We start from the raw sequence: 20,050 nt of genomic DNA, 5'->3' as shown, positions 1-20,050 counted from the left end.
AACGATTTATAACTAAGAATTTATTTTGAATTTTCGCGCGTCAACTGCACTGGTATATTTATAACTGCCCCCTGTAGGCCACGGCCGCCGGCTTTTATACCGGCAGGTAAAGAACTCTAGAATTGTCCATAGATCGTTAGGTGCGTAGAGAGGTTTTCGAATGTTCTCGTATGTACTCGTCCATTCCAGTGGGACTCGATTCTTCTCGAACGAATGAATCATTGCGGTGTCTATGCGATGTTAAGGTCATCCGAGGGCGGGCCATATTGTGAGGTTAGGTCGAGTCCACACCGGCCCGCAACACTGCCCCCTCTTAGGTACATGCTCGTCCCGAGATTATACGGTGAATGAAGGTATTTGCAAAGCTGGCCCCTGGTACATTGCGAAGTCTGGTAGAAATAGCAGTCTACAGTTTTCTCTCCCGATCTCAGCTTTGGGTTGTAGCAGCAAACGAGGATCTCGATTCCCGTAAATCTGAACAAGACTTCAATCATGTTCCGGATTGTACGCCAACTCAAACCATCGAGTCCACACGCCAGCTTCGGAATGGCTAATCGTGCAATGTTGTTGTTTAGCAGGGCTTCTCTCAGTTCAATCAGGGTCTTCCATAGATTGAGATAAGTCGGCTTACTCGGGGACCATTCCTTGGTGACCAGGTAGAAGATGTGCCTTGCTTGACCATGTGCATTGTCGGTTAGCCTCAAGACGCTTCCAACCTCTGGATCCTGTCGGCGTAGTTCTCCGACACGCCCAAACTTCTCATTGAACGTCGCAGCGATTCCTCTGGACATCCGCAAATCTCGAGCCACACAATGAGCGAGCGAATAATCAGGAGGCACGGAAAAGAGGTCTCGTTGATCTTCTTTGGTTACACCATAGCGAGCCTTCTCACTGCTGTTGTATCGGGCCATGAAATCGTCAAAGGACATCTCCGAATCAGGGGGATCAAAGCTGCAGGTTCTCACGGTCCCAGCACGATCTTCTATTTCGCCTTGGTAGGGGCTCAAACGGTTGAAATGGACTACCCTCGGTTTTCCTTTTGGCAATTTTCTGATACGGTATACGACGTCATTAATTCTATCCATGACTTCGTATGGCCCTTCCCACGAGGATTGTAGCTTCGGAGATAACCCACGACGTCTCTGCGGGTTATATAGCCACACCAACTTCCCTGGTTGGTATCCTCCATGCTCAGCTTGAATGTCGTAGTGTTCCTTCATTCGGTCACTAGCACTTTGAATATTTAGGCGGACTCTCTGATGAATGTCGTCCATCCTTTGACGTAGTGTGTGGACATAATCTTCTCCGGCGACTTCTTCTCCCGGTCGGCAACCAAATTTCAGATCACAGGGTAGGCGCACTTCCCGTCCCATAACGATGCTGGCTGGAGTTTGCCCTGTAGATTCTTGGACGGATGAACGGTAGGCCAACAGGAACAGGTGAAGAAATTTGTCCCAGTCTCTTTGGTGGTCAGAGACTACTTTGGCCAGATAACGGTTGATAGTTCTGTTCATGCGTTCAACCATCCCATCGGATTGTGGATGTAGAGCAGTCGTCCTGGTCTTGCGGATGTTCAGGACTTCACAGACGCCTTGGAACAGATTGGACTCAAAGTTTCTTCCCTGATCTGAATGAAGCTCCATGGGAACACCAAACCTGCAGATCCATTCTTTAACAAGGGCATCAGCAATCGTGGACGCTTCTTGATTTGGCAACGCGTAGGCCTCGACCCATTTGCTGAAGTAATCCATTACTACCACAATGTATTTGTTGCCATCGTTCGTCTCCGGGAAAGGACCAGCCACGTCGATCGCTATTCGTTCGAAGGGACTACCAACATTGTACTGGCGCATAGGGGCTTTACCACGCTTTTGTGGCCCATTAATGGCTGCGCAAATGTCACATTTCTTACACCAGGCCCTCACATCTTCTTTGCAGTTCACCCAGTAGAACCGTTCACGCAGCTTGCCAAGTGTCTTGGTAACACCAAGATGTCCTCCGCTGGTTCCATTGTGAACTTCCTCCAAGACTTCTGGGACCCTCTTCTTTGGAATGACGATCTGCCTTCTCTCTTCTTGTCCCTCCGGTCTCTCGATCACACGGCGAAGTAGTCCGTTATCTATTACCAAGGAATTCACTGGGCCCAGTACGACTTTACGTTCGGCGAATATCTGCAAACTTCTTCCCACGTTGGTCTTTGGCCTGTGTTTTTCCAGTTAATTACTAAACCTAATTCTGGGTCACTGGTTTGGTCATTTGCAAGATCTTCGGGTTGCCAACTATCATTAACCACAGTTGTTCTTAGGAGTTTCACTTCTTTCTCTTCTGCTCGGGAACAATGCTTACAGTCCTTAGCGCAAGGTCTTCTGGAAAGTGCGTCGGCATTTCGATGGATTGCCCCAGCTCGATGTTCTGTGTCGAAGTCAAATTCTTGTAATCGTTCAATCCATCTAGCTACCTGCCCTTCAGGATTCTTAAACTGCAACAGCCATTTCAAAGCAGCATGGTCTGTTCTTAACAAGAACTTTCTTCCATAGAGATACTTGTAGAAGTGTTCCACTGCTTTAACTACTGCTAGTAATTCTCGTCTGGTTACACAGTAGTTCCTTTCCGGTTTTGACAAGGTCTTACTAAAATAACCAATGACTTTTTCTTGACCATCCTGGATCTGAGACAGAACAGCGCCTAATCCAACATTGCTAGCGTCGGTATCTAATATAAAGTTTCCGTTGCCAAGAGGATAGCTAAGTACAGGCGCACTAGTCAGGGCTTTCTTCTATCTTCGGAATGCCTCGTCAGAATCTGAGTCCCAAGAGAAACGCCTCTCGCCTTCGGTAAGTCTGGTCAATGGTTTTGCGATGGTGGTGAAACCCTGTACATAACGGCGATAATATGTGCATAGCCCCAAAAAGCTTCTGAGTTCATGTTTGTCTTTGGGTATCGGTCACTCTTCCACTGTCTTGGTCTTCTGTGGATCTACCGCAACTCCTTGGGAGGAGACTACATGGCCCAAGTAGTGTACCTTTTCTTGACACAGATGACATTTCTTGGGGCTAAGTTTCAAACCAGAGCTCGCAAGTCGCTTGAAAACTTCTTCCAAATTCTTCAGATGATCGTCGAAGGATTTCCCCATCACTATAATGTCATCCAGGTACACTAAACAGGTGGTCCAGGATAGTCCCTTTAACACAGACTCCATTAGTCTTTCAAAGGTAGCTGGCGCGTTGCACAATCCAAAAGGCATGACGGTAAATTGCCACAGTCCGGAGCCCACCGAGAACGCTGTCTTCTCTCTGTCTTTCGGCGCCATGTCGACTTGCCAATATCCACTCTTCAGATCTAACTTAGAGAATATCGTTGACCCCGCCAGCGTGTCTAGAGTATCGTCTATCCTCGGCAGGGGATAACTATCCTTCTTGGTAACATTATTGAGCTGCCGATAATCAATACAGAACCTGGTGGTACCGTCTTTCTTCTTTACTAGTACTACCGGCGATGTCCACGGGCTGTTAGATGGTTCGATGACACCGTCTTCTTTCATTTCTCGAAGGATTTTATCAGCTTCTTCACGTTTGGCGAGCGGAAGTCTTCTCGGATTTTGTTTGATTGGTTGTGCATCTCCGGTATCAATTTTGTGTTGTACTAAATTGGTACGACCTCTCTGTCCTGCTTCTCCTTTATCAAACACATCTTGATACTTGATTATCAGGTTTCTCAATTTTCTACTATTTTCAGGAAATAATCCCTTAACGTTTACTAACTCCTTCACCATTTTGTCCGGAATTTTTGAAGTCGAAACTTTGGAGGCCTCCACGCTTCGAATGACTGAGGAGACCGAACAACAGTACCCTAACGGGGTTCCCTTCTTCAAGGATACAGAATAATAATTCGTGTTCATTACTCTCACCGGTACAGTCTTCTTCGCTCGTAGCAGGGCTTTTCCAACAGCGACCCCTCGTCCTATTTCGCTGTCATGATTCCTTGGCTCCAACAGAATAATACTCCCATTATTCATTTTACCTTCCAGGCAACCATCCAAAAATGTCTCACAGCGCTCAGGGATCGAAACATCTTCTGCTACCACCATACGAAGCGTCTCCTCACATTTTCGATGCAGAACCACTTCTTCTTCATTTATTTTCAAAATTCCTTGTTTGAGGTTTAGCTGAAAACCTCTAGTGGTCATGATGTCCATTCCGAGAATAAGTTCATCTTCGATGTCTGCTACTAACACTCGATGATTAAAACAGGTGCTTCCGATAACAAAATTAAGATCTACCTCTCCATGGATGAGAGCGGAGCTTCCTGTAGCTGTACGTAGTCGCCATGTGTTGTTTTAACCTTCTTCGATGTTTTAAGAATGTCCGGTCTGATGATAGTTTTCGTCGCACCTGTATCCAACAGCATGGTCCGGAACTCTCCATCAACAAAACCATCCACAAAAATGCTGTTGAATTTGTGTTCTAGCGAGGCGACTTGAGCAGTTTTCGTTGGGGCATGTTGGATACAGGTCGACGTGTGCCCCTTCATTTCGACCCTTAGTAGTTTTCCGACCTCGACGAAGCCGGTTCTTCGTTCTTCTCCTTACAACGGCTTCGCACGTGTCCTACCTGTCCGCAGTTCCAGCAACGAATCGGTCTCTTCTTGCCCATGTACTGGTCCATTACCTTCCGAACAATCCCTTCCACGGATTCGTCGGAACATTCGTCGATGGCCCGTACTCTTCTTAAAGACCGAGAACTTTGTTTCGCCGCCTCAAATTCTAGGGCACGTGCTAAAGCATCCACCAAGTGCGTTGGGTGGGCTAGGAGAAGTGCTTGTCTTGTCTCGTTGTCACGTAAGCCGTCGGAGAATGCCTGTACTGCCAACCACTCCATAACATTCTCGGGCGTAGCAGGGTACGCAAGGCGAACGAGGCGGGCTACGTCGGCTTCAAACTCCTGCAGAGACTCATTTGACTTTTTGAATGCGATTTTTTTAGCTGGGAATGATAGACATGTTCCAAATGAGCTTGGCCGTACCTCATTTCTAAATGTCGTACCAATTGCTGATAATCTCCCTGTTCCGATGGTGACAATGTCTGCAGAATATCAGTCGCATCTCGCAGTGCGACAGTCAAAGCGGTAGCCTTTTCAGCGATTGTCCATCCGTTCGCTCTCGCAGCGGGCCTCAAACTGGCAAAAATAATTAGCCCAAGCGGTTTTTCCGTCAAACTGTGGAGGCTTAATAACTGACTTTGAGATATACTTATTTTCGACTAGTTTCGGCCCCTCGATGTTTCTTGACATTTTGGTGAATTTGATTTCGCTATTTCTTCTCTTAAAATTTCGATTTTTCTATTTACATCTTCCTCAATCTCTGTTATTTTGTCTTGTGTATCTGTTATCTTCTCTTCTAATTCCTGGAATTTTCTGTTATCTTTCTTCTAAATTAAGTATTTTATTATTAAAGCTGGCCTGTATGTCTTTAGAATTTTCTGCGATCTTATCTTCTAAAATATTAATTAAATCCTGGGAATTTTTCATCATTTTATCTTCTAAATTATTCAAATTGCCGTTTAAATTGTCTTGCAATTCCCGGGAATTTTCTGTAATTTTGTCATTCAAATTGTCTTCTAATTTTTGTAGGCACGAGTCAAGGTCACCTTCCAACTCAAAGCAAAATGTGTCAGGATCCTCACCTTCCTCAATCAAAACGTCTCTCAGTCTGGCTTGCAAAATGCTTTTCTTTCCATCTGTCTCGCATTCCCTCTCTTCCAGTATGCTTTTTAATTCCGACACTTTCAGGTCTTTCAATTTTTTTGGAGCCATCGTTAGTCTTTTTATTTTTCTAGTCTATCACACACGCCACACTTGACACCAATTGTACGTTTTTCGTCGGTTCCGTGTGGATAGAAAGTCACAATTTATTTAAACACTATTTATTTAACACTAATTAACAAAAACAATGACGATAAAAGACTTATAGAACTATTTACAAACGATTTATAACTAAGAATTTATTTTGAATTTTAGCGTGTCAACTGCACTGGTATATTTATAACTGCCCTCTCTAGGCCACTGCCGCCGGCTTTTATATCTACAGCAAAAGAAATCTAGAATTGTCCATAGATCGTTAGGTGCGTAGAGAAGGTTTTCGAATGTTCTCGTATGTACTCGTCCATTCCAGTGGGACTCGATTCTTCTCGAACGAATGAATCATTGCGGTGTCTATGCGATGTTAAGGTCATCCGAGGGCGGGCCATATTGTGAGGTTAGGTCGAGTCCACACCGGCCCGCAACATTACCATCACAGATTACCATATATTACCCGGCTTTTAAAATATCCATTAAAAACAAAAAACAGTAACGACATATCTAAATCTTCTATCTTTGTCGCATATGGTTCGTTCCTGTATTATTCTGTGATAAGGGAAGGAATAGAGATTTTCTGTGATAAGTGGTAAAGCTAGGTTTTCATATGTACAAATTTGGCAAACTTTCCAGGAAATTCGGTCTTATTTTTATTATAAAATTATTTATCATAAACAAATTTATTGTAAAAAAAAAATTTGAACGTATATTCAAATTTTAAACGTTTCAATTAATAAATAACGTAAATCACTTTTAAATTAAATTTAAGAAAAAAAAATCAAAATTAATAAAACGTAAATCACTATAACAAATCATTATTTTAATTTCAAATTTATATTTCGAAGTTATATTACAAGTTATTTACTGTTGTCTTAACAGAGTATATCAAGACAAATGCGAAACTTTAAGGGGTGTATTCTTTGTTATTTGTCAACATTTTTAAAATAAGCTGAAGAGGTTGAAATAAACTATTTCTAATATTCGTTAATTTGACAAAAAACTGGAGCAACGGTATGGAAAAAATGGTTAGATTTGTATATTTAGAACGTTTTTATGACTTGCAATTTTTCCATTAAATTCATTATTTGAAGTTAAAAATAAAATGTAAATCATTATGTATTGGGACCAAAAAAATATTTTAGCAAAGAAGCTGTTCGCCTTAAAAACAGTTTTATTTTCTACTACTGTAAAATATTTTTACAAACGACATATAAAGATAATTGATTGACAAACATGTTTAAGCTACCCTTCCTAAATCTTCCTTAAAATAAAAAGATTAACAGATGGGAATACATATTATACCGTATGATCGAAAAAAAAACGGCGTCCAGTTGGCTGGGAAATGGCAATCGATGACATCATAAAATAATAAATACAAGAAGAAGTGTCAAGTCAATGTTAAATTATGGAAACAGCGTGGCTGCCTGGGTAACTAATTTTCAGATATGGCGGCTGGGACATTTGACATGACATAGACATGACAATTTCAATTTTATGAAATTTATTTCCGTTTCCGGTTTTTAATGGCGGGCTGAGTAACAGTGCATTGACTTACAGAAACTTGAAGAAGATAAATAAATGTTTCTCACAGCTTCACGGGCATAAAACTAAATAACTGGAAGCAGGAAAAAGGCAACCCAGGAACCCACAAAACCTGGAATCAAAAAATATATGTAAACATAAATATAGGTACATAAAACTTTTGTGAATTAAATCAAACAGGACTTGAATGAAAATAAAATGAATCAAAAATATGATACATATACATCTAATACCTCATTTGTATTTTAAAAATAATCTACATACATAGATTTATAGCATTATTGCTATGAAAATACATAATAGGTACCTATGTGATATGTAATTACGCATTTCTCTTCATGTTGTAGAAAATTAATGTAGGCTAATAATAGTTCAATAATCATAATTTACCTTGTATAACTTGCTTTCAATTGCTCAAAATCACCGATCAGTCTTTAAAGTAGAGATACGGAAAAATCCTTGCCAAAGAATATCCCAAGATCCTTGGGTTTAAAGCTAAAAAAATATAAAAACAGTTAATATATTACCTATTTTTACATATATAATATGGCCCATACCTATTACACGCAGAAACGTCGATTTCATCATTTTCTTCATGTAATTAATATCATATATACTTTATTAAAGTGTTAACAAGGAACTTTATATCAAAAAACATCTTTGTACTTATAAATTTCAGCCGAAATATCATAAACAAACTTCCAATCAAATCTAAACGGCAAAAATTAAAATGGCGCTCGACCTTGCCAGAGGCCTCCTGGGAGCTGACGCTGACACACAGACAAAAGACAAAGAACAGGACGCCGACGTGCATAAAAATGTTCCGTAGCAGAAATTGACAGAAATCATATAGAAATATTCAGATTTTTGTCTAGGACAGTCTAGAAGGCCATGCTTTCTGCCTGGGTAGAACCGCGCCACAACTGTTTCCAATTTTCCGGTTTACTGTCACCCCCCTGGATGACATTTCCCATATAAATTTACATTTAAAATGACAGCGATCTTCATTTCATAGCCATCGCTGACGCCGTTTTTTCGATCATATGGTATATCAAATAAAGTATTATTAGAAAAGCTCACTAGATTGTATTCTAGTAAAAAAGACCTTATTTTGTCACAACAGGTGACATTTTTTTGTTTTAAATCAAGTAGGTTTTAAAAAAACTACAATAGGTAAAAAAGTTTCTAAACAAATAGAATATCCAAATTAATTTATTTCCAATGACAATAATGTGTAAGTTTGTAATTAAAGTTAGTTAATAAGAATAATAGGTGTAGTATATTTCAACATCATTCACTGGTTTTAAAAACATCAAAAAATATGCATGTGTTTTCATAGTATAAATATGAATTGTTCCTTACGTTAGTTCTTATTGATATAAAAGCAAAAAAGTATAAAAATTAAAAGCTGCAATTTTATTAAAAATATGTTATTCTAACACATATTTTTTTAACTGTAATGTTCTAAATTGATCAAAATATAAATGTTATTTTTTTCCTAGGAAAAATAAAACTTCATAACTTAATTTTCATAAATAAATTTATTTCTATTAAATTTTATAGAGCAATTTGTATTACAGTTTTATTTCACATATTTTGTAATACTGCTTCGGTGCAGTGCCCCATTGCTATCTGTGAGTTCATTTAAATTATGACGACATTACTGATCTAGAAGATAAAAATGTACCTAAGTACCTTAATATTATAATCAAAAATGGCTAATTTTGTAAATTATTACCTATAATGGTTAGATGAGTTATGAATGTAAACTTCTTTATGCGGGTTTCTTGAAGTTAGGTGATATTAATTATCTTCGCATCATCATGGGCTCTAATCAACTGTAGAGTATTCGTCAATCAACCTGAAATATGTAATATTATTTACTTTATATTTACGAAAAAATTATCATTTTCTTTTTGCCATGAAAATTTTGAGTTTAAATTTAAATGTGATTAGAATAAATATACATCAGTATTTAACATTTTATCATAGGTAATATTCTATATATTACCTGTGATTTTATGCTAAAATGTTTAGTTTTGTGAAAATATTACTTACCTTAATATTTAAACGAGTTCCTGAATGTACAATTTGTTTATCACGATGTCAAGTTCTAAAATCTTGTATTGGTTGTCTAAAACTGTTTGATTTTGCTTAGTTATATTGTATCCTATATTTTATTAAACAAACTCAAAATAATGTTTATAATTACCTTCATCAGCCTTCATATCATTAAAGTTATTATTATCACTTATCATTATCAGTCATTATGTAGTTATTTGTTCATTTCTTGCTCTGTTTGTTGTTGTTTGTTTTCAAAGATCATTTTTGAGGTTAATGTCATATGAAACTTTTCGCAATTAGGGAACTGGTAAATGACGTGTGACGATAGATTAATAAAATAATAATGAACGTATTAAGTTAAATATTTATATATTAATTTAACATATCTATTTCATGTTTATAAATTACATAATCTTTTAATTTTGTATACCTTTAATTTTATATATTCATAATGAAATGAAATATATTTCGATATAACGTTTGGCAACCACGCAACTGAAGTGCAAGCGACATCTGTGCAAGAGAAGCAAAACCTCCCAAAAAAGTGAGAAAAGAAATCTAAAAATTTCAGATTATTCAAACGTCACTCCAATATTTTTCCAAATTGGAGTGAAATTAGGGTGACAATTTTTAACACGTAAGGAGCCATCTGGATTATGTGTTATCTGTGGTTATAATTTTGTGACAACTTCTGTCAAGTACCCTGCGTTTTGGAAGATGATGCATTAGAGAACAACGGCATACGGTGGAGTCGGCCGCTGCTGGCACGTAGACGTAGACGTAAAGAATCTTTTACGTGTATAAAAAATAAAAATATAAGAAATGCGCATGCGTACGTAAACGTTTACGTGTTTGTAGGCCGACTCGACCGTATGCCGTTGTTCTCTATTTTGATTCGTGTTATTGCGTGTGTTTTGTGTCTTTTGAAGTCAAGTGGAGGAAAAATCGAGTGAAAATTAACTGTAGAACCCAGAGCACAGTTTATGCTTAATACTCGCTGCCCAGGCAGAAAGTCTTATACAGCCACCAATAAAGTTACTATCAATAAAGTTCGTATACCATCTCGTCGTAGATAAGTGAATCTCGAATATGGTAGAAGGATCATACTAAACACATACTAAAAACTGGAGTAGCTGTAAAATATCGACATCACACGATAGGTAAATAATGGATTTTAGTACTGCAGAAAAATACTGTCAAAAGGTACTGGTTTAAAAAAATTAAGATTAAAGTTAATTAATCAACTTGTGAGGTATAAAATTTGGTAAGTGTTATTATTAATAAAATAGTTTGTTTTATTTATGTTGTTTTATTTATTCCTGCGTAATATTACAAATTTGTATTTGTACATAAGTTATATTGATAAATATAATCATAAATGCGGGAAGTTTCATAAAGCTTGAAAGTAAGAAATAGTTTTTTTTATATTTTTTGGTATGTGGTGTCTTGTTTTTGTTTGTTTTGTATTAACACATACCGTTTTTTATTAAATAAAATAACTCGATTACATTTTTTCAGTTTTATACAGTTTTTTTCACAATATTTTGAAGTTACTTGTCAGTCAAATTTTAAATACATATATTAATTTCCTGCTATGCGTTTCAGTTGTACCAACTTATTTCTTTGTAAAATAAAATAAACTACTTTGAAATTAAAATGACAGACACATCTATCACTGTCAAGGATCTTCTCCTTGGACAGACTTTTTAACGTCGCTTACTGGTCTATTAGCATAGTTTTAAAGTTACAGGATGTTAAAAATTTTAAAATATAGGTATTTTGTCATTACCTTAAATACCATTTTTTTGGAATTGCTGTAGGCAGCACTGAACATCAGTATTATAAATTTTATAGAAATTGACAATATATCAAGAGACAACTTTTAATCAGCTAAACGGCCTACAATTTTACTAGCAGGAGAAAAAAGCCAGTGGCGTACATGTTTTTTAATGTCCCATTGATGCAGTGATGGAACTACAACCTGTGAGACACGTGCATATGTCTCTGGTGGATATAGCGACACTTTTTAGTATTAAAATATGTCGTAGTTATAGTAACCTATAGTGGGTTTCCTATACACCTATGTTGCTCAGATTTTGAATAAAAAGTCATTTTTTTAGTAATAAAATGGCAACATGACGTCGCCATGGCAAGTTTGCATGGATGTTTTTGTATGTTGTTATTTTAATAAAATATATTTAATGAGTTTTTTGGTATTTCTTTTTCCTTCAGAGGATTATTCTAATCTTTATATATTATAAATTTTCATAAATTATATATACAAAATTTATTACCTTATAATTTTTTGCTAAATACTTTGTAGTTGATACAGTTTAACAGTATATAAAAGAACTATTTAAATAAGATGTTTGAAAATATATAGCTGTTTTTGCACACATCAATTCAATTTGTGATTAACTGTACTGAAATAAAAACAAATTAAGAGAAATGGGGTGATCTATCAACTATAACATGAAAAGCATCATCCTATTTCCAAGTCTTCTATTAATTTCACTTATTAAACAACTATAATTATTCAATAATCTTGATAATTCTAGGAACTCTCAGATATCGTCAAAACATGAAAACAAAAATTTACTTCCTATAGTTCTTACGTCCCTTTAACTGAAATATAAGAAACAGGGGAGTTAATATTCTCACTGAGAAAGTTTATAAAATACCTTTAAGTAAAATCTCTTCGGATCTGCGGTAAAATACCTTTATTCTTATTAAATAATTTCAATAATCTATGTTTTTATTTATGACAACCACCTAATAACCTAACTTTAACGTCAACTTGACAATCCTGAAAATATTATTGTTAACCAAAAGGTAAATCAATTCTGAATTCATTAACGCCAACTTATTTTTACATTAAAAAAAAAATTACCAATTTTCGTAACTAGGTCGGCCATATTGAGGAACTTTTAAAAGAATAGTACTATACATATATTAATTTCCTGCTATGCGTTTCAGTTGTACCAACTTATTTCTTTGTAAAATAAAATAAACTACTTTGAAATTAAAATGACAGACACATCTATCACTGTCAAGGATACCCTTTCCTGGATCGTGTTCAAATCACATCATCGGCTGAACAAAATATTACATGATGACCGTAAAACACATAGCACAAAACAAAGTTCAAATCATAGAGAAATATAAGGTCTCTGGTTCCTCGGGAAACAAAACTTCCTCCATAATTTCTGTACGCACAAACACAAAACAAACAAAGTGTATGCTACACAAAATAATAACAAAATTCCAAAATTCAAAACATAATTGTAAACAACTGCAAAATACAAATAATTTGCTGTCATGTGGTCATGTCACTTGTCAATCTTGTCATGACACGTGACAGGTAGCAGGTGGCGACGCTTTGGAGCCCTAACTGAACTATGCAACATTATGGCCAAGTTAGACAACCTTTCAAACACTCTTTTATTTTAGTTACTTTATGCTATACACCTATGTTGCTCAGATTTTGAATAAAAAGTCATTTTTTAATAAAATGGCAACATGACGTCGCCATGGCAAGTTTCTAGTGACAGTAGTTATTTTCAAAATCGAAATTAGTTTATGGACGTTATTTAAATTTATACCCAGTTTACTTTTATTGAATTTACCTACAATAGTTTAATAAATAATATTTATTATTATATCAAGAAAAACGAAGAAGTAGTTCTTTGATTTATTTTACGATGACTTAGTAAGATATATTGATTTTCTATAAAAGAGCCAATTACGGCAAATTCATTTTTTTTTCACTTCCAACCACAAACTTCTGCCTAATAGGTTTTTTATAAACCACACTACCGTAGCTCTGCGAAATAAAACAAGTAGTTTTTCAAAGGAACGCTTGTCAGGAAGATTCCTATTTGGATATCTTTGAGTATAAGCCGTTGAGGCCAAGAAGCAATTTTTCTCACAAGATAATTTTTTTGATTTATTTAAATAGTAACATATCCATTCATTCCGTCAGCAGATACTGCTTTATTTTTCTTGACAAAATAATGAATATTTACTTATTAAACTATTGTAGCTAAATTTAAGTAAACTGTTATAAATCTAAATAATAATGTCCATAAACTAATGTCGATTTTGAAAATAGTTACTGTCACTAGAAAATTGCCATGGCGACACCAGCCCTCTTGATTGCCATTTTATTGAAAAATCGCTTTTTATTCAAAACCTGAGCTAGATAGGTATAGGTAACCCTACTATAGTTTAACTACTTTATTCCGTATTTTATAAATTAAAATAAGTAATAAAAATACCGATATAAGTAGACTAACCATAACAATCAAATGCAGACTTACAAATATAGTTGAAAGTGTCAGTAAAATCCATAATAACTGATTGATCGTGAACCGCATTAAACGAGAGTCATTTTGCAAAGCACTTTCTACACAGACTCGCTAAAAATACTCAGACTGTATTTTAGCGCGATGTGGGTGCTTATTCGTAATAAAAATAAACGAGATCTTGCTTACGTCATTAATATGCTACACTTTTTTTCAGTTTTTCGTCAATCCTACTTACATATAAAATATTATTAGTATTTCGTGCCAAAATAAACTTGTGTGAAGACGGTACAAGTTCTGAAGCGGATATCTTAAAATAACTGAAAAAAGATTTAAATATTCTACTGGTAACGTTTATTAATATTTTTTCTTTTTTTTGTACATAAATTCGTAAACAATTTAGATCTTGCTTACGTTGATTATTTGTCAGAACTATATAAATCAGAAGAAATCGATGTCGAACTAAATACACCCGAAATAATGACCAACGACAACGTACAGATTGAGGCAGCCGATATAATTACATCCCTTCGAAAGCTAAAGAATAGGAAGAGCCCGGGACAACATGACATCCCAAACAAATTACTTAAATATGACGGCCAATGTCTCATACAGCAGCTAACATTCCTAATTCAAAAAATCCTTTACCAACACAGGATGCCCGATGAATAGCGAACCAGCACCACTATCTTGATGTTTAAAAGAGGAGATAAGAAAAATAAAAACACTAAATCACCACAATACACCAAAACACTTTTACTTTTACACTGGACGCGCGTTTCGCTAACCATGTTAGCATCAAAACTCAGTTTATAATCATGATGATTATAAACCCAGTTTATAACCCATATGATGGCAGATGCTAACATGGTTAGCGAAACGCGCGTCTAGTGTAAAAGTAAAAGTGTTTTGGTGTATTGTGGTGATTTAGTGTTTTTATTTTTGCTGTGTAACACCAAAGGTTCCAACCCTCAACTGTAAGGAGATAAGAAACTGCCCTCAAACTATAGAAGCATAAATCTTCTAAGAACCGCATTAAAATTTACAACAAAAGTGTAAATCAACAGAGATGCGGCTTTTGTCATAAGACAGATAACAGAAAAATCAATCAAATATAACAAACCAGCGTATATGTGTTTTATTGATTTAGAAAAAGCGTTCGACCGTGTGCGGCGAAATCCCACACAACTTCGTTAAATCCATAGAAAACAAATTACCGGGGTCTTGACCGAACCAATAAATGTAGGCCGTAGTATCCGACAAGGTGACTCCCTGATCTCTCTTCTTTTCAACATCATTATGGACGAAATAATAGGAAATGTACGTTTACTGAAGGTAGCCTAACTTATTGGTAGTTTAACTTATTGGTAGCCGAAAATTAGGACGATCTACAGCGTTTATTACATCAATTTAACTGCACTGCCAAATCACTTTATATGATAATATCGACCCAGAAAACTAAATGCATGACTACATCAAAAGTACCACTAAGATACAAACTGGAAATCGAGGGCAATGTTATCCAGCAAGAAATGAAGTTCAAGTATCCAGGTATAGAAATCTCAGGATATTGTGATGTTGTGGCGAAGGTGCGAGAACGGACAACGAAGGCAACCAGAATAGCAGGATGCCTGAATGACACAATATGGCGAAATAAAAACACGAGGTGGAAACTAAAGCGAGAATTTACAAGGCAACGGTAGTAGGAGTCATATTGGCATCGAAATCAGATTTCTAATGTCACCGAAGTTAAGCGACGTAAGGCGATACTAGTGGATGGACGGGTGAAAGGTTCGAAACTCTGTATCGTGCTGTTGTCCAATAAAGGCAAAAGTGTAAAATCTATTGACACACACTGCTCATTCACGCCGGTTCGAGGCCGGATGAGATCGCATATCTCGTGACTCGATTTAGACACTTGCCAAGTCAGTAGGCCATTGACCATGATATGGTCGAGGACCGCGGTTTGGATTCCGCGTAAACAAAGTAGGCCCCATCCAGATTAGCCCAGGCGTGGCTAACGTCATATTCAAGGCCTGACTAGAGGTGGGCCAGTCTGCGATTTTTGTGGAGCTGCTACGCTCTGCGACTGCTCCAATAAAAGCACTGTGACAAGTAGCAGCGATTTTTCGGAGCAATTAACCTATAAATTAAAAATGTAGTTTTATAGGTTAATTGCTCCGAAAAATCGCACTCGGTGTTCGGCACCGTTCGTTGCATTTATCTAGATCCGATTCATAACATCGTCCCCGCGAAAAAAAACATACTTTCGGTAAAAATTATAGTAACACCGGCGATGCCGGCTGTGTATCCAGACTAGGAAAAAGTTGGGGAATTTATATAAAAACATAAACATAACTTTGTGAAATAAAAAATGCCGCGACATTGTTCTGTGCCTGTGCCTTGTAGCAGCAATTATAAGTACTCAGGATCTGTCTAAATTCTCTTTCCCAACAATATTAACTGTAACTAAGTCACGTTCAAAACCTACAGAAGATGCTGTGCCTAAATTTTTTCCAAATCAACCCTCTTATATGACTGTGCATGTTCCCATAAAGAGAAAACATCCCGATGAAAGGAAACAAGATTTGGAAATTCAGGATGAAATAAATATTGAAAATTATTATTATTATTATGAAATGGCAATATATTTTAAAGAAATTAAATGAATTGTACTTTATTTCAGTATTTTATATAAAATAAATATCTTTATCTTTTTATTTACGATTTATGGAAATGGTTACTTGAACATCGAACTACAAATTACTTAATGATAATAGTTAATTCTACCTGATATCCACATTTTACAAATATGTTAGGCAAATTTTTACAATTATTTTTAATTAAACTTTAAAATGTATTCTGCCCTTATCATATACAATACATTTTCTTAACTTGTCGATAAAGTATAGTTTTCAAATTTTTTAATATTTGGAAACTTTATCACAAGGTATATTATTACTAGCTGCTAAATACTCGCTAACGCAATTTTAGGACATGCTTTTTATTATCTGGATTTTATTCTGTTCATCTTATGCTGTTGTTTATTTCATATTAATATTCGTGTTTTAGATCTAAATTTTAATGCTATTCAATTACTTTAACGCGATAAAAAGTTAATGTTATTTTTTAATACCTTTGTGTATAATATTTGTCTTATTTATATCTGGCAAAACTATCAATAAATACTATTATTTATGCAAAAACTATATGCAGTACCATATGGCACAATTCAAAAGCCCGGTGACGTCACAAATCGATGTCTCTGGCCTGTATCTCATGTTGGTTATGGCCCAGGCAGTAAAAAGGAGACTTTAATTCGAAATCTTTTTCTTATTTCTAATGTCAAAAAACATGGTACCAATTTTCATTCAAATATCGACGTTAATTTAGAAATAATTTGGAAAAAATCGAAATAAAAATGAAACTTCTTCACTCTGTGTCTCCGAAACGAAGCATATTAGGACAAATGTATACGAACTTTTTCCACATTTTTATCCGAAATTTCCCTAATAACATTTGGACCACCCTGTATACTAGAGCAATTCATTGCGTCACAGTGTCACAGGTGAATGACTTTCCCTAGGATATAAGCCCATTAGGATTTAGATTGGATGTTTTATTTCACAATATTTATTAAATGTATTTTTTATTAATTGTTTTAAATACTTTGAATCATGATATTATTTCGATTGGACAATACAGGGTGTTTCAAAAAACATGTGCCATCTCTCGTGTGGAAATTCTTCTAAAAATAAGATTTATTTTTCATATGAACATACAGTCCGATTCCTGCTTAGTTTCGTAGCTACAGGGAGTTCTTCACCATTTTCGATTTAATATAAATTTCTTCAAAATAGAGTGCTTTTAATGATTCGAATGAAATTTTGGGCGTAAAAGTTACTATAAGTGCGACATATTTTAATGTTAAAAAAATGTCGACATATTCACCAGTGACGTGCATATGGGTTATTACTGGAATATTTTTCTAAAAAAAATATTTGCGCCACTGACTTTTTCCTTTTATTAGCAAAATAATGTAGACCGTTAAATTCTGAATAAAAATTATCTCTTGATATTTTTGACGATATCGATCTCCTTGAAGAGATAAACGCAAATTAATTAATTTGCCTTAATCCAAATCTAATACTAACTTTTAAATTTTTTTAACGTTATTAACTTGACAAAATGCTAAATAAGTACTCACTAATTGCTCATCAAAAAATATGAAAGAAAGTTCCTATAAACGTAGCTACGGAAATGCATAATTTTAAAGTTCCAGGATGTTAAAGCTCTTTAAAAATGGGCCTTTTGTAATGATCTTAAATACAATTATTTTTTGGAAAATTTTCTGTAGATAGCACTGTACGAGTACATCAGTGTTATAAATTTTAATAAATTTTGGTTAAGAAGTTGATTGATAATGGTTGATGAAGATGGTTGAAGAAGAGGCATTCAGAGTCATTTCTGGATTGCTTCCAGCCAGCGGCGGACTAAGCCTGTCGGGGGCCCCGGTCTGCACATTTTGTAAAGATTGAATGACGTATGAATAATGGTTGACAAATTTCAAGTATTTATATACTGTACTAATTGTAATAAAAATCGATATATATATACAGGGTGTCACAGAAATAAGTGCAAGTATTTTAAGGGGTGGTAGATAAAAGAAACATATTTTTTCTTTATCGTTTTTCAAATAAGTCCAAAATAACGGAGTTATTTTACTTTCAAAAATATACAAAAAACAAATTTTGCTAAAATTTTGAGAAACTGGATCTTTTCTGGATTTTCTTTCTTGTAAATTTAATCTAATACCTATGTTGTCATATTAACAGGAAATTATGTTTTTTTAACTAAAAACTAAAAAAGTTCCCGAAGTTTTTAATTGTTTTTTTGCGAAAAAAACCTCATAGGCGTGTTTCTGGGGTTGAACTATACTACCGGTTAAAATACTTGTACTTATTTCTGGGACACCCTGTATATTAGAGTCAGTATGTCCGCGGATTGTCTTTACAAGAGGAAAAAAAAAAATATAAAAAAATAATAAAACTTTTTAATTATTGACTTTTTGAAAAAAATACGTTCTTCATAAGAATTTTTGCTTGTTGTAAAATGGCGTTTATAATTTTCTAAATATCCATACCGTTTTAGAAAAAATAAAAAAAACATAAAAATGTAGTTTTTAAATGTAATTTTTCCCCCAAAAAAATCCTAAGAAAACTAAAAGTCCTAAAAATTAAAACGCTATGGTAATAAAATTTCGATTTCATTTTTTGATAGATCGTTATAATTAATTTTGATTAACGTCATATTTTTTGATGTTAAAGTATCACATTTTCCGATAACTGTTATCACCCTTTCCGTAGCATTGAACTAAATAAATTTTGTGCTTCTTTAACATTTTAAAACAGCAAAAAATATAACTTTAATTAAAATTCTGTCAATAATAATTTGTCAAAAAATGAGAACGAAATTATATTACCATAGAAAGGCGTTTTATTTTTACTAGTTCAAAAATTCAACTACATTTTTTATTTTTCTCTAAAACGATATGGAAATTTGGAAAAGTATAAACAGGAATTACCATTTTAGAAGAAGCAAAATTTTTTATGAAGACAATCCGCGGACATACTGTAGATACAAATATGTTATTCATCGACAGTGCCGTTTCATCGGCAGTGCCGTTTTTAGAGACCCGATGCGCGACGGGCCCCGACCAAAGAATGAAATGGGCCCCCTCGAGGGCTCCAGCTTCAAAAAGGCATCAAAAACGATAACATAATTTTTTTTAAAGCTTATAATAATACATTTAAAATGAAAAACGAATGCAATTTGACGTAATAAAACAATCCCCAAATCCGCGAATGTTTGCATATATTTAATGGCAATTTATGATGACAAAGTGATGGGAATACCGGTTCCACATATAAGCCGCGTTACTTTCGCGACCCTTCCAGGTAAATACCGCGATTTTGTAAGGGGCCCCTTACAAAATCGCGGTATACTCCTATATAGGTCCAAGAATAAATAATAATTATTCGAATATAAAAAATAATAATTATTCGATATTCTAACCAAAGAAAATTATCCCTTGATTTAATTTCGTAAATAGAAAAATGCCATTGACAATTACTGGGGCCTAATAATTAATAATTAAGTAAATATCTGCTTCCATTTATATTGTGTTTAGTTTGCGTATACTTATGGTTTGCATACTCTAACTACAAATTGCTTTATAACTACAGAACACATATTGGTCTGTTGCCAGTTGAATAAAAAATTACTTTT

General features: G+C 35.1%; 1 protein-coding gene and 1 long non-coding RNA gene across 3 annotated transcripts in view; both read right to left on the bottom strand.

Moving 5' to 3' along the window:
- Positions 1 to 20,050, bottom strand: part of LOC115877557 (adenylate kinase isoenzyme 1) — a 43,049-nt gene that overhangs the window by 22,528 nt on the left and 471 nt on the right. Inside the window, exon 1 of one of the 2 annotated variants that reach the window (XM_030893798.1) lies at positions 13,778 to 13,888. The exons of the other annotated variant lie outside the window; for it this stretch is intronic. Within the exon in view, the coding sequence (XP_030749658.1) occupies positions 13,778 to 13,834 (57 nt within the window). The 5' untranslated portion in view covers positions 13,835 to 13,888. Of the gene's footprint in view, positions 1 to 13,777; positions 13,889 to 20,050 lie in introns of those variants that run through there. 2 annotated transcript variants of the gene reach the window in all.
- On the bottom strand, positions 8,589 to 9,285 carry LOC115877558. The gene is made up of 2 exons (XR_004049364.1): positions 9,133 to 9,285; positions 8,589 to 9,062 (listed from the first exon to the last, which is right to left on the bottom strand). It is a non-coding gene; the product is annotated as an uncharacterized LOC115877558 (long non-coding RNA).

This window comes from Sitophilus oryzae, unplaced genomic scaffold, assembly GCF_002938485.1.
Source record: "Sitophilus oryzae breed Bouriz unplaced genomic scaffold, Soryzae_2.0 scaffold_1494_pilon_pilon, whole genome shotgun sequence".
NCBI lineage: Eukaryota > Metazoa > Arthropoda > Insecta > Coleoptera > Curculionidae > Sitophilus > Sitophilus oryzae.
Note: the sequence above shows the minus strand (reverse complement) of the source record. Positions and strands in the feature narration are given on the sequence as shown.